This window comes from Chelonoidis abingdonii, chromosome 1 (assembly GCF_003597395.2).
Source record: "Chelonoidis abingdonii isolate Lonesome George chromosome 1, CheloAbing_2.0, whole genome shotgun sequence".
NCBI lineage: Eukaryota > Metazoa > Chordata > Testudines > Testudinidae > Chelonoidis > Chelonoidis abingdonii.
In genome coordinates, this window is record NC_133769.1 from 216,495,121 (window position 1) to 216,509,856 (window position 14,736).

A 14,736-nucleotide genomic window follows, 5' to 3' on the forward strand; every position below is an offset into this window, starting at 1 on the left:
AGGGCTACCTCCTCTGACAACAATTACTACATGAGCCCAGGAGGGGGGACCCAAGCCTGAGCCTGCCTGAGCCCCACCATCCTGGGCAGTGGGGGCCAAAGCCCAAGGGTTTCAGCCCCAGGCAGGGGGCCTGTATCCTGAGTCCCGCCACCCAAGGCTTTTGAGCTTTGTCCCTTGGCGGTGGGACTCAGGCTTAGGCCCCAGGGCCCTAGCAAGTCTAATGCCAGTCCTGGTGACCTCATTAAAATGGGGCTGTGACTCACTTTGGGGTCCTGACCCACAGTTTGAGAACTGCTGCTGTATATGATGGAAACCACTTCAAGCCAGGGGGGTGCAGCAGCACCCTCCACCCCCTGAATTCCAACACCAATGCACCTAGACAGTTGGATAAAGATCATTGGGTGATGGGGCATCAATTTTGGTTGGACCTATTCCTGGAGGTTTCATCACATGACAATCTTTAATGAAAGATCAATCTTTAATTCCTAGGGCTTGTCTACACTACCGCATGGGGTCGATCTAAGATACGCAACTTCAGCTGTGTGAATAGTGTAGCTGAAGTTGACATACTTAGATCCACTTACCATAGAGTCTTCACTGCAGTAGGTTGACAGCTGGCATTCTCCCATCGACTCCTCTTGCATTTCTCGTTGTGTTGGAGTACTGGAGTTGACAGGAGAGCACTCAGCAGTCCATTTATTGCATCTATACTAAGACCCCTGCTGGATCAATTGCTGCCTGCCGATCCGGCAGGTAGTGTAGACAAGCCCCTAGAGACTCCAGGACAATCCTGGGGGGTTGGGAACTGTAGTTGGGTGAGAGTTTCTGAAGTTCAAAGCTGATCCTCATTCTCCATTTCCCACTGCACCATTTTCCCATGTGGTTTGTCAGACTGTAAGTAGGCAGGGACAAGGACAGGCTTTGACGGGTGTCTTGCACAGGGCTGTGAACTTAACATAATGTTGGCGCATTCCCATGGGGGCAATGGAAGGTTGTGTTAGCTTTGACCACTCACTTCAGTCCTCACCAGCTTTTGGAAAAGGGGTTGGATCCAGTTCCAAGAGTCAACCTGCAAGGATTGCCTGGGTGAAATAAATCAGAGGAGCAGGTTCATCTAGGCTGACCTGGGCTGAACTGCTAGCAAACACCAGGAAATCAGATTGATGGCCTAAGTGCAGGAACAAAAGCAGTCTCTGATTTTGTATGACAATTTTCATGTGCCCAACTTGAGACACTTGAATGCAGTTGGCGTTGTGGGCACTCTGCTCTTCTGAAAAATGAGGCCAAAGGTATTTGAAATTGGTACCTGAAAGCTGTATCCACTTTTGAAAGTTTTAACCAAGGTTTCCCTAGTTTAATCTCTTTCATAATGTAACACTGATCTCCCCATCCAGCCACTTTTCACTAGCTTACCATGTGCATACAAATTCCTGCAGTGCTTAATTTGTGGCGTCTCTAGGCTTGGCAGTTCATAGCCCCGGCACCTCACTTGCTACTTCAGTTATGCATGTCAAAAAATTGTTTGAGCCCTGGTACCTCTTTCATTACAAATTAAGCATTGAATCCCTGAATCCCTTATGGCGTGTTCAATAAAACACTGCAGAAACTTTAACTATGATTTATGGGTTCTTGTGGAACCTGGAGACCAGTTGCTGAGAAAATCTATTTTAGGAAAAGATTAAGATGAAATGGGAATAGATTTCTGACCTTTTGTCCTGCTTTTGACAGCTTTGGGGCTGCAACCTATTTCTCCTTTTGGAAAAATAAACAGACCCATAATTCATAGTACGGCAATACTAGTGGTAGAAATGGTGAAAGCTGTAGGGTAGACAGCCTCAGGACCTTGCTGCCAAACCCTAAGGTGGTGGATTACAGTTCTGAGTTTTCAGAGCAACAAACACCAGCAAATGGCTGGAGAAGTGTAGCTTCCCAGTGTCAGAGTCTATGCCTCCTCAAATGATTATTTTTACAACTGCAGGGCCTATGTCTTATGTGTGTGTACAGCACCTTGCACAATGGGTCTCTTATCCTGTTCTCAGCAGAGATGGGCAAACTGCTTCAGAAAAGACCTCATCCATTTTCTCAAACCAAACGCCAGCTTTCATAGATTATTAGATATATGTCTCACCACAACCCTCCTCTGCAGAAGCCCCAGTAGGCCTGACCTTATGTTTGCTTTCACATGGTTAAAAAACTCTTCATCCTGAGAAGACTCCACAGGTGTCTCCACCATCAAGGGGGCTGATGTCATTTAAATTAGTGCATAGCAATTATAAGGTGTTGTCTCTGCTAGCATAGACAATCATTAACAAAGTTCATGCTGAGAAGGAAAAATGGTGTTTTAGGGCTTTCATTGTGATCTCTGCCAACCTGATGCCACACTAATAATGTAACAGTTTAATGAACCCATCTAGTAATTCAAATATTTCAAATGCCCAAAGTGAAATGATGCTTTAAAGGTTAAGATCATTAATTCTTAGTTGGTCTCCTATGTGGCAGCGACACCCACTGCTATTGGATGATGGCACATACTTTTTAACAGATGAAGTTTGAAGGTTATAAAGGCATGTGGACACATCCTTATAGATATGATGGCTTTAAAGAATATTATCTAACAAACAGAGCAATTGGAATGGTCTCAGTTACTGGGCAAACTGCACCTCTGACTCTTCCTGATCTGTCCAAGCTCGCCCCCTCTAGCTCTCAAGCCTTGAGGCATCACCAGTCTTTCAGGGTGGAATCATGTGATTGTTGCACTCTCAGGCTGGGCCCTGGGTTGCAAACGTGATTTACCGCAGCAGGTCTGAAATATGTCCAAATCCTGCAATTCTTTCCTCTCCAGGATGACGACAGTAATCAGTGACCAAATGGCCTTCTTAAAGCAAAGTATCATTTATTTAGAACCCAAGCACTTCAGAGAAAACATATCTTAACAATAAAACACACTACACACATCTAGCTTACTGGGTCTTTGTCTTCCACATGGGGACCCTAGAAGGACTAGCTCTCTATAGACTCTTCCACAGAGCTTCCTTCTCAAAGCTCATGCCACACTCTGGACAGCTGCAGAAACTCATCATCCTTCACAGGGATCAAGACACTTTTTAATTGTTTAACATCCTTTGATCTCTCATCTCCCACCACAAAACAGTGGTGTCACTTTGGCTTACACCCTCAAAGGATACCACTGTCTTTCAAAGGGTGGTTGGGTGCTCTTATAGCCTGTACAGAGCTACTGAACTTGAGCCTTATTAGAGCCTAATAAGGCTACTGAACTTGAGCCTTATTAGAGTATAATAAACATTCCAGTAACTCCAATGTCCAGTAACTTGCATTTACTGACCAGGTCACAGTGTTTTTAAAATTTTATTCATAACATTATTATGTATCAGCTCCAGATCTGCAATAAGTATTAGGAGAAAAAATGATAACTGTCTTTTGTTTGGGACATTTCTAGATCTGCATCTGCACAGGCAAATCTGGAGCCCACAGTTCACCATAGCTCCATAATTTGTTATTCCACGGGTGGTAGCACAGATGGATGCTAGAGTGAAGAGGCGGCTCAGGTGTATTTTACTACTGTGCCATCTAAATGTTCTTCAGAGGGGAAGAGAAGGTGCTCTGAGGATAGGGGGAGTGAGGACGTGTGTGTGAAATTTAGGTAGGCTGAAAATATTTGCCTGAATTGGAAACTGACCAACACAGCAAGGGTAACATCTCTCTACTATTATGAAAACTGCCATGGGATCTCTAATGACCACAGGTAATCCAGACCGTAGTTTTACTTCTCATCCAAAAGACCTCTGCTCCAGCAGCACAGTGCTACCAAGAATAGTACTGGGACATTGAGTCAGCACTGATTTGGAGGGAAAAGTGGTACCTACAGCAAGTGTTCTCAAGAGTAATTAATCAGTTAATACAAATATCCGTAACATTTAAGTTTAGACTTTTATTGTAAGGCAAAAGATAATCACAGCTTTTATATTAACAATGTGGGTATACATAGATTTTTTTCTATCGCTGCTAGGCCAATATTATTAACACTGCTTTAAAATGCTATAACTCTAGCACTTCTGTTAGTGCATGTATAATCTACAGTGCAAAACTAATACAATAAACGCATCTTGAAAGATCACAGTGTTTCCAACATTATAACATCAGGGTGTTTTAAAACCAGTAAGGTACATTTCTACAAGGGTAAAATCAACCTTAGTTCTAAAGGAACTGCACCACGCTATGGCGGTGTGTAGGTGTCACAGAGAAAAAATGAAGCTAGGCTACAGTACTTGCTTATTACACAAGAAATGAATACCATATATCATATGCTGGAACATAGCAAATAATCAGTGTATAGCAAATGATCACTAGATATGAAATAATATCTATGTTAGCAATGTAATCTACTTTCCCTTGCACACTTGCTGGTACTCACATATATTTTTAGATAAATCGGGCCACAGTAGGTGTAAAATGCTCTCTAACTGGGCCTTGATCATGCAAACATGCATGTGCTTAATTGTTACATGAATATTCTCGACTTTGGTGAGTCTTGATGTCAATGTGCGACTCGTGAATAAACTTAAATGCATGCATAAAGATTTGCAGGCTTGGGGCCCAGAATAGTAGTTTCACACCTACTTCATATAGATGTAATGACCTTATCCGGCACCACTGACATCAACAGGAGTTTTATCATTGATTTCAGTGAGTTGGATGAGACTCTGAATGACTACACAAAGTTAACACAGTAGAAAAATCAGGCCCATTGTTAGTGCAAACCGTTCCCCCTAAAAGACATATTTAAATGGTAATAAAGACTGAGGCACAACTTAATTTTAGTTCATATAGTACTCTTGCCTGATATGAAACAGAAATATTTAAGAATTCCCGTCTCCCTTTATAGCATACAACTGACCCCAGGATTTCTATATAAAATGTTTTTTGGTATGTTTTGCAACATTGTTTAGGAATATCATTGTATTATAAAATATCTTTTATACAACTATCAACATGTCTATGCAAAATATGTTTTAATTAAAAGTAGTTTTCTGCCATATTATTTGTATTGCTGTATTTGAACCTAATTGCCTTAGCTTTTTCTTTGAATCATTACATGAAAAACGTCAGGTAATAAGAGACTAGAACCTTTCATCCTTTTATGATAAGTCCATCTCTTATTGATGTATTGATTTCTCAGAACATGACTGGCAATGTTACAAACAGAATACAGAACTAGTAATGACAACGATAACCATTGGATATAAATTAGGCAGGAATTTTATTAGTTCAAAAAGTGTGTGTACTTCAACTCCTTTTTTGGAATACTCACACATATTGAGCATTTCTTCACAATTCCATTAAATGAATCTATACAAATGGATAGCAGTAAATACAATTATAGACAATTCTTATATGGACAGAATTTTTTTCAGTGAGTATGCCTTTGCTATAATTGACATTGATTCATGGCAGCAGAAATCTATTAAGTACAGTGCATACTGTAAGATATTTGTGCAACAAAGTAAACTCTATGCTATTTTCTTGGAAAATGCCTATTCACATCTCAAAAATGCAGTATTGTTTTGTGGGTCCTGAGTTTTTCTGGCTTATGGCTTTGCAGTACGTTTTTCCCTTAGTAATGTGTTTTTTGGATGTTTGCTCATTTCTTTTCAGTTTAGCCTTAATGTTACTTACTACTCAATCTAGAACATTTAAATACAAACTCAAATTTCTTCTCACAGCAATGCAAACTAGTGGTGTTAGCCAATGGTTGTTCATCCCTGTGGTTCTTGACAGTAAGATTCATCTCTTAAATCTGTACAGCAATTCTCATCTCTAATGTTGTGATCTTTGTATAGGTGGAGAACACCCATTGATATTATGTCAATAGACGTTCAGGACAGATAGGTGGAGTTGACCATCAGAGTTGAGCACAGCCGCCCAGAGGATTCAGGGGACCTGGGGCAAAGTAGGGGAGCTGCGGTGGTTGTACTCACCCGGCGGTGGTCTGGGTCTTCAGTGGCATTTTGGCGGCGGGGGGGCCTTCAGTCGCTCCGTGTCTTCAGCAGCACTGAAGGGCCCCCCACTGCCGAAATGCCGCTGAAGACCCAGACCGCCGCCGGGCCAGGGCTTGTGGGGCCCCTCTGGAGCCTGGGGCAAATTGCCCCATTTGTCCCCCCGCCCCCCTGGGCGGCCCTGGAGTTGAGATCTGCTCTATAGATCTGAGAGAGACATTTTGTCCATAAATGTTACTGCTCCAATTTTAAAAAATGGGCAACTAAGATGTACTCTCAGTGATGTATGCATGAGTCAAAACAGATAACCACATGCATAAAACATACAATTATGTTTGCATACCCTGTAACTACATGTGCAAATGGGTCTCTGCCTGAAGAATTATTGCACTGCACCTGCAACTCTATATTTTGCACACACCTACAGTGGTCACACTTAAAACTTAACAATGTGACCTTTGAAAATAATCACTGTTCTCATGTTATCCGTGGCATTTCTATATATTTAGTATCAGGAATATGAAAGTGACATTAGTTATTTACAAAGAAAACTGAAAAATTTTTAAGGGTAACCAGCGTCTCTGTTCATTTGTGCATATTTCAAAGGATAATTTAGGTGTATATTTTGGAACACTAGTCCATTTTACACACCCTTTTGCGACTGTCTTAGTAGAAATGAATTACAGTAAAACTGGAAATATTCTCTACAAATTCATTTTTGTTACATTCACGGATTTGAAAAGTCAGTGACAATTGATATACAGTCCAATGATTATATTTAGCATCAGGGAAGTGGCAGAGCCAATGAGCAGAGGCCAGCAGGAAGTGAGAAAGTAACGTAATACTAATATGTGGACAATCTCCTTTTACATTAAAATAGACAGCTCTACAGTAGTGTGCTTCAAAAACAAAGGAGTTGGGCTGCTAATCTAGCCTTCTGAAGTGATTTATAACATGGATAGAGGGGGCAAAAGAAAAAAAAAACAAAGCTGAGATTTAAAACCATGGCATAAAATAAGTATATTCCTGATGCTGAAAGCTTGAGTGTTAGGGGGGGAAAAAAAAAAGTTTCTGTTAGAACTCACATTTCTGTTGCTGAAAATTACACATTGTACCTGGCTCTATAAATCCTAAAATCACTAAACCTCAATATTTCAGATCTAGTTCTATCACCAAATAAAATAAATTATTCAACAATAACCATTTGCAGATGATTTGCCAACAGTCATAAATAGTATATAGTGCCATAGCCGGATATCTATTCTACCACTCTACACAATAACAGGATACACACACACCATAAATAAGCAACAATGCACACAATGTATGGCAAAGCATAACCCCTTTGCTTTAAAAAAGCATTATCAGAAACACTTTTATACCACTTAAATTCCTATGGACTATATTTCAGCAACCAAACACATTAAGGGATTTTACTTTACACATTAAGAGATTCTGCCATTTCGTGTTCTACTTTTGGTAAGTGGGTGAGGTTCTCCTAACATATAGTATTATCACAGCACGGTGGCATAATCTGCACAGGATTATGATGTTTCAAATTGTGAGATTCTGGTTCTGGAGTGGGAAGAGGTAACTTCTGCTAGACATTGTGTCTCAGCCTGGGGGTGACACAATTAGTCTCTGAAGGCAGTAAGGATGGAACACAGGGGAGCTTATCACTTTGTTGTATCTCATTCACAGAAACACTGACATCTGCAGACAAGTTGTTTACTTGCCTACTTCTTAAAAGCTACAGTAAAGTTTGCAACAGGGGTAAGTATGAGGGGAATTTGCAAGTAGATGTGAGTTAAGAGGAGGAAAGAGCTGAAAATCCAGATTTACATTATGGCTAGCATTTTCAGAAGTGCCTAAGTGAGTTAGGCACCCAACTCCAAGCAGAAATGAGGTGTCTAACTCCTTTATACAGTTTTGAAATCCAACCCTACGTATCTAACTGTACATTATTACTTTCAATTTATGAATTGTTTTGCTACTAAAGAAACTTTCAAAATATGTGCTGAGTTTTTTCAATCCTTGAGGCAGAATCAAGTCTAAATTAATGCAACTGCAACACAAGCATTTATTAAAAATTAAATTGAATTGTTTTCCATTTTTTTTGTTTGTTTGTTTTGTTGTTTTTTTTAAGAAACACAGGGACTTCACTGTTAAGGTAGTGTAAGGTGGTTTTCTTAAAAGGTAATGCAGGATTAAAATGATAAACAATTAAGTTCCAAGAGACTACAATATATTTTTTATTTAACAAATGCGGAAATAAACAAGAGTTCTCACCCTGCTCATACTGAAGTCAATGGCAAAACTCCTTTTGACTTCAAGAGAACAGGATGGGCCTGAGGCTTTTGAAAACGGAGAGTGGTTATATCTGTTTTCTTATAGCAGAATGGATAATAAACACAGTGCAACCCTTACACAAGTAGTTGCTACTCTCACAATTAGTCCCAGATGGCTAAAGATTACCTTCATGAGCAAGGATTACAAGAAAAGGCTATAAACTTGTTTTCGGTTGCTTTTAGAATATATGGCAAATTAGAAGAGAGATTCCTTACTGAATGTAAATCAGAAAGAATGAGCTCTGCAAAAGGATAGAGATAGAAAGCCATCAGGGAACAGATGAGGAATACTTAACACTTGCAATTACTGCCATTTATAAGGAACAAGTTAAAAAGATCAATAAAACTATACATATTGGAAATTAAACATGATAGAATAGCAAAATAAGTTATTTAATCCATTGCCTTTATGGAATATTTTTACTTTTTTCTAAATATTTAAAACATTGTCACTGAGTTCCTATTTGAAAACTTAAGAGTCTTGTAACAATCTCAGCATACTTTTTGTTTAGGATCTGAATTTTTGTAATTATTCCATATTCTAGATTTGTTTGGGGTTTTGACACAGATCTCCATCTGCAGTGAAAACTCCTGAGACATAGCTAGTTGGTTATAATTAGGTTTTGTGGTGCCAGAGATAACGAAGAAAAAATTAAAATGTGATGATTACTGTGCTGCTATATAAATAGATTTTAAATTCTAGGTTTTTTGCTTTTGACTGAATTGGGTGAATTGTGGTTCTTAAGTTGTATATACCAAAACCACTGTTTTTTCAGTCTGCATCTGTAAATAAGGCTGAAGGTAATAACTGCAGGATTAAAACAGCCCTGAGTCCAGATGATAGCAGAATCCAGTTCTCTGTTTTAAGAAAAAAAAAATATTTCCAAGATTGTTTTTCACAGTAGAATAAAAAGCAATTAGAGCAGCTTTCTAAATACTGCAACATAGATATCATTACTTTTATATTTTAACTGAGTGAATACTATGTACAATATAAGTTTAGAATTAAATAATATCAGTAGGGCCCTACCAAATTCATGGTCATGAAAAACGCATCATGGAACATGAAATCTGGTCTTTTGTGTACTTTTACCCTGTATTATACAGATTTCACGGGGGAAGACCAGCGTTTCTCAAATTGGGGGTTCTGACCCAAGGAGTTGCAAGTGGTTCGCAAGGTTATTCTGGCGGGGGGGGGGGCAGTATTGTCACCCTTCTGCGCTGCCTTCAGAGCTGGGCATCCAGAGAGCGGTGGCTGCTGACTGAGGGCCCAGCTCTGCAGGCAGCAGCATAAAAGTAAGGGTGGCAATACCATACCACGCCACGCTTACTTCTGCACTGGTGCTGGTGGTGGCTCTGTCATCAAAGCTGGGCTCTTGGCTGGCAACCACCGCTCTCCAGCTGCCCAGCTCTGAAGGCAGTGCCACCCCCAGCAACAGTGCAGAAACAAGAGTAGCAGTATCACAACCCCCCTACAATAACCTTGTGACCTCCCCAACTCCTTTTTGGGTCAGGACCCCTACAATTACAACACAGTGGAATTTCAGATTTAAATAGCTGAAATCACGAAATTTATGATTTTTAAAATCCTATGACCATGAAATTGACCAAAATGGACCGTGAATTTGGTAGGACCCTAAATATCAGGTTACAAGGATAAAACTGACAGGTCAAAAATTTCATCTTTCCCAAACACATTTAAAAGGGTCCAAATTCTAAAAAAATCTACTAGCCATCCAAAACACAGGGTGCAACCTAGAAAAAGATCCCGACTTCTCAGCTGAGCGATCGACCAGCAACAGATCTGGGATGCTGGGGTGACCTCTAATCTTGGGCACACATCTAAACATGCTGGGACAAATCCCATTCATATTACTTATCCTTGTTCTCCCACTGACTTCAGGTTTCAGCACAATAGGTACACATACATGTGAGAGGTATTGTCTCTGCACACAACAATGAAGCAAGTAATGATACACTTTGCATTTTGATAGTACTGTACATTCTGACATTCTCTTTCCTCCAAGGATCCCAAAGTGCTTGACAGACTAACACAAAAATAGATTGCTTTATCCACCACTGAAATGCATTACTCAAAATGCAGCTACTTCTGGGGTGAAATCACTACTTAATACTGCACCACACCACCATACAACAGGGGTCTGATCCTTCATCCCTTACTCATCCAAGTCATCCCATTAAATAAATTTACGTGAAAGGGGCTTGTGGGAGTGAGTAAGGATTAATAACATATATAAGGGCTGCAAGGTCTGACTCCATTCTATAGCTTGATCCAAAGCCATGGAAGTCAATGGGAATCCTTAAAGGATCAGGCCCTAAGAAAAGCTGAATCATTTCCAGATAAAAATGCAAGGGGAATGGCAGATCAGCAGAGTACTGGGATTGGGTTATGCACGTGTCAGCTTGTACATGTGAAGCAATTGGGTGTAATTTTTGACCTATCAGCCTTCCCACTCTCCCCTTAAATTCAATCATATTACTGTATTCCAGTATAAAGAAATATATTGGTCTGATATATTGTAAATACAGGCATTTGCTGCTACAGTAGTTTAACAAATCTAGATTTGCATTTTTTTTAGGTTTCAAATAGTTTCTCTCTCTCTCTCTGTCTCTCTCTCTCTCTAAATAAATAAATAAATAAATACAATTTCTACCTATAGATGCTAGTGCAGTGTTACTGGACTGACCATAGATCTCAATAGCCACAAATCATTTGGGCAAGTACAATACCTTGTGTGGTACATTAGCAACATTACTTTGTTAACCAGAGAAATAAGTGGTTTTAGTTTTAAACTTTTTATCAACCTTCTCCTAAGCCCAGTATTCGGGGTTAAATCAAAGGTCTGCATACAATTTGTATCTCTAAAGTGTATCACCCCATTTCATCAGGAAATTATTTTGTCAATCACTTTTTCAATCTCCATATATATGCTACAGTTCAAATAATGGATTAAAAGGCAGTTTTTTCGATGATTGGCAATAAGCAACATTACCTAGTATCTGATACTGTGAGAATAGCACTTGACTTCTATATCCTTTCTATTTGCAGTTTGCTGTAGCTATGTTGGCCAGAGGATATTAGAGAGAGAAGGTGGATGAGATAATATCTTTCGTTGGACCAAGTTCTGTTGGTGAGAGAGACAAGCTTTTGAGCTCTTCAAGTCTGACCTGAAGTTGGTCCAATAAAAAACATTACCTCACATACCTTGTCTAAGACCTTTGCTACAGAATTTAGTGATCCAAGTCTTCTACATGGCTTCTGTTGATCTTCATGAAATAAAAATATTTATAATACTGTAAGGTGATGATAGGGATTAGTGTTTCTTACCACACACACAGTTTTGAAACTCATGGTCAAATTCATGAATACATACATGAAACCCCACTGACTGCAATAGTAATGTGGTACATGTGCAATTAAAGACAGAATGTAGCTGTATAGCTGCTATTATATGCATATGACAATGAAAAGATTCCAACATATAGGTACTTCTAGGAAAGGTGGTACTAGTACTAAGAAATGTTTAATTAAGAAATCCCAGATTTTGCCTTTTCAGACTTTAGTGACCTGTGTCACCTACAAGAGCAGAGCTGTATAAAGGTCCTATTTTATGGATCTCTTTTTAAACCCATTGGATTAATCATTTTATTTCCCTTGCCATGTCCCTGCTGTTCCGATTTCCATTTTGTTTTTCTGTATGACCATCACGTTAGATTGTTAACGCCTCTTTCACTCTCATTTGAATAATAAGACGACGTTACTTTGCTTAGTACAGCCCAATTTCTGTCCATTCAATTTTGAAAAACCACTTCATTGTCCCCTTTTATTTTTAAACTGTTAATTTTTTTAAAACCACATACTTCCCTCTCCTGACCCACCCCTGCAAAATTAAGGCTAGCATTAGTGGTACCACTGAATGTGGCTTATTTTGTAAATAGCCTCCCTTTACAGATAAGTGAAACTGCAGGTGCCCTGTGCATGGCTGTTCCAGTATGTTACTGGAGAACATCCTTCTCTAGACAAAGATACTGAAGAGAGGGAACTCGGCCTGGTTGGGCTGTAGCAAGTCAATCAGGAAACACACGGTCCCCGAGAAGCCTTCATACAGACTATATATGTTTTCTAATGCCCGGGAACCAGCCTTAAATTCTTCTGTAAATAAGAACTCTGCAAACCTAAGAAACAGTAAAGACAAAAAAATAAGTCTTTATTACTTCTCTCTTTATGCAGCTGGCGTTGTGCCATCCCTGTGTACCTGTCCATTTGTCATTAGAAGTCTTCACATCAACTCATGCAATAGGAAGAATATTAATAGTTTCACATCAGCTAGTTATCAGATGTTATCTGCAAATCTGTTTACACCTTTTTCCCCTCACCAAACTGAGGTCCATTTGATCAAGAACAGAAATGTTCCAATCTGTATTTATATATTTGACATGCTTGGTGCCCGTCTGACATCTACAAGCTTTTTGTGTCTCTGTGTAACATTTATAAGTGAATAAATGTTTTTTTTTAAAAGTGTTTTTATATTGGTCTTTGTTTCATCAGGACCCAGCAGGACACAAAACAGCAATGTCTTCTGGATGGATGCGAGAAGTCCTGTATTACAGACATGATTAAGCAGGTGAAATATTCTCAAAATCCTATAAAATGAGCAGCATTGAAAATAAGTCATTGTGATTCCAGAACCATTTCCTGCTTGCTAAGGAAAACAGAAACAAACATATCATTTAAAAGAGCTATAGTATGTTAGAAAAAAATCTGAACTAAAAATAAACTGCTCCCTACTATAATTCTACATAGACCTCATCCCATTTAAACCAGTATAAATAGGAAGTCGATGGAGTTGCACTGATGTAAAACTGGAGTAAGTGAGAGAAGAATGAGGCCTGTGTGTATATAAAATATGTGGAGAAGCAAGATCCTGGCTTAGTTGCACTTCTATGTACTGAGAGACAGAGTCACATGTTGTGAAAACCAGAGAGACTCAATATAATGAAACCAGCGGTTCATTTCACTCAGCTATGTAGCAAGAGATAGAATTCTCAGGTATTTGTTCATAGAATACGGAGGTCTTCACTGCTGTATTTCTGGACAGGCACAACCCATGCTGGTAATGGCTAAAAGTCAATAACATGACACCTACTCAATAGTCTATGTTTGATGAGTTATGATCTTAGTCCCATACTTAGCGGGTGTGTATCCACACCATATTTAGGCACTCTGAGTATTCAGAACTTCAGTGCCATCTAGTGCCATTCCTCTAGCCCTCACCCCCCATGGCAACCATAGGGGGAGGTACAAAAAGTCAGTCAGTAGCATGGACCTTTTTGAGTTTAATCCCAGTAAAGGGTTGCGGAGTCACACTACAAGCACTTCATCAGTTAATGTAATCAATTGCTCATGACCCTATTTGAATGTAGACTCTAAAAAGAGGCTGGACTAGTCTGAGGAAGAAATAGGTTGTTAGAATGTAAAATCTGTGAGCATGTTCTGCTCTAGAGACAGAATGTCCCTGTTTAAATTGTTTTGTGTTCTGTTAGCTCTGGGCATTTTTAGTTCTGTTTTGGATGTTTAAAGATTTAAGCCACTTGAAGGAATTGTGACCATAGACTATGCAAGGTTCTGAGAGTGTTCTTTGTATTTCACCAAACTTAGTAACAATAATACACCCCAAAGCCAAAGTGAGGCGCTGCTGAATGGTGAGAATACTAACCTTTGTGATCTATAGATGTATTTAGAGTTTCCAGTAAGCCTATATAGGAGTAGGAACACATAGGCACTACCAGCCACTCCATGGCAAATTCCAGGTCCCTTCTTCAGCAGGCCCTTCTGCCATGTCAGTTCCCCACAGCGGATACAAGTGTCCAGATACTGGGGCTTCTTGGAAATCAGATAAGCTTTAGCAAACAGGTATGCAATACCTAGGGAAACAGCAGAGAAATCAGTTTTGTTTTTATAAGTACAGTCCAGCTGGCATAACGTTATATGATCAATACATAAGAATATGGAAAATCTCATCTATGATATATATTCACTAAGTGTAAATGCCACATATGTGAGGGTGGTAGCAGTCTGATAAATTGAGTCATGTGATAAATGCAACTTATCATGCACCTTTAAAGGCCTCACATGCAGTCACTCCACTAGCCATCTCATTCCAGGACTAACTTTTCAAACCCCTAAAGCAGCTTAAAACAGCAGCCACATTTTTGTGTCTAAACCAGCCAGCCACAAGACAAGACATTTTCTTCTCTCCCAAAGATGTCGAGTTCCCCCACCAAATCACACTGACCCAAGACCAAGGATGGGCAAAAATTAGTCTTGCAACAATGACAGATTTAAGACCCAG

General features: G+C 39.5%; 1 protein-coding gene and 1 long non-coding RNA gene across 6 annotated transcripts in view; one reads left to right on the forward strand and one right to left on the reverse strand.

Annotated features, from left to right (window-relative positions):
* The window catches only part of LOC116820061 (uncharacterized), a 45,732-nt gene that overhangs the window by 726 nt on the left and 30,270 nt on the right, over positions 1–14,736 (forward strand). For 4 of the 5 annotated variants that reach the window (XR_004372542.2, XR_004372541.1, XR_012654696.1 and 1 more), the window contains exons 2-3: positions 7,716–7,787; positions 12,933–13,008. This is a non-coding gene — a long non-coding RNA (uncharacterized LOC116820061). Of the gene's footprint in view, positions 1–7,715; positions 7,788–12,932; positions 13,178–14,736 lie in introns of those variants that run through there. The other variant, XR_004372538.2, reaches the window with a different exon arrangement.
* LANCL3 (LanC like family member 3) overlaps positions 12,258–14,736 on the reverse strand; it is a 39,532-nt gene continuing 37,053 nt past the window's right edge. The window contains exons 4-5 of the mRNA XM_032772260.2: positions 14,101–14,308; positions 12,258–12,559 (exon numbers count right to left, since the gene is read on the reverse strand). Coding sequence (XP_032628151.1) covers positions 12,400–12,559; positions 14,101–14,308 — 368 coding nt within the window. The 3' untranslated portion in view covers positions 12,258–12,399. The remainder of the gene's footprint in view (positions 12,560–14,100; positions 14,309–14,736) is intronic.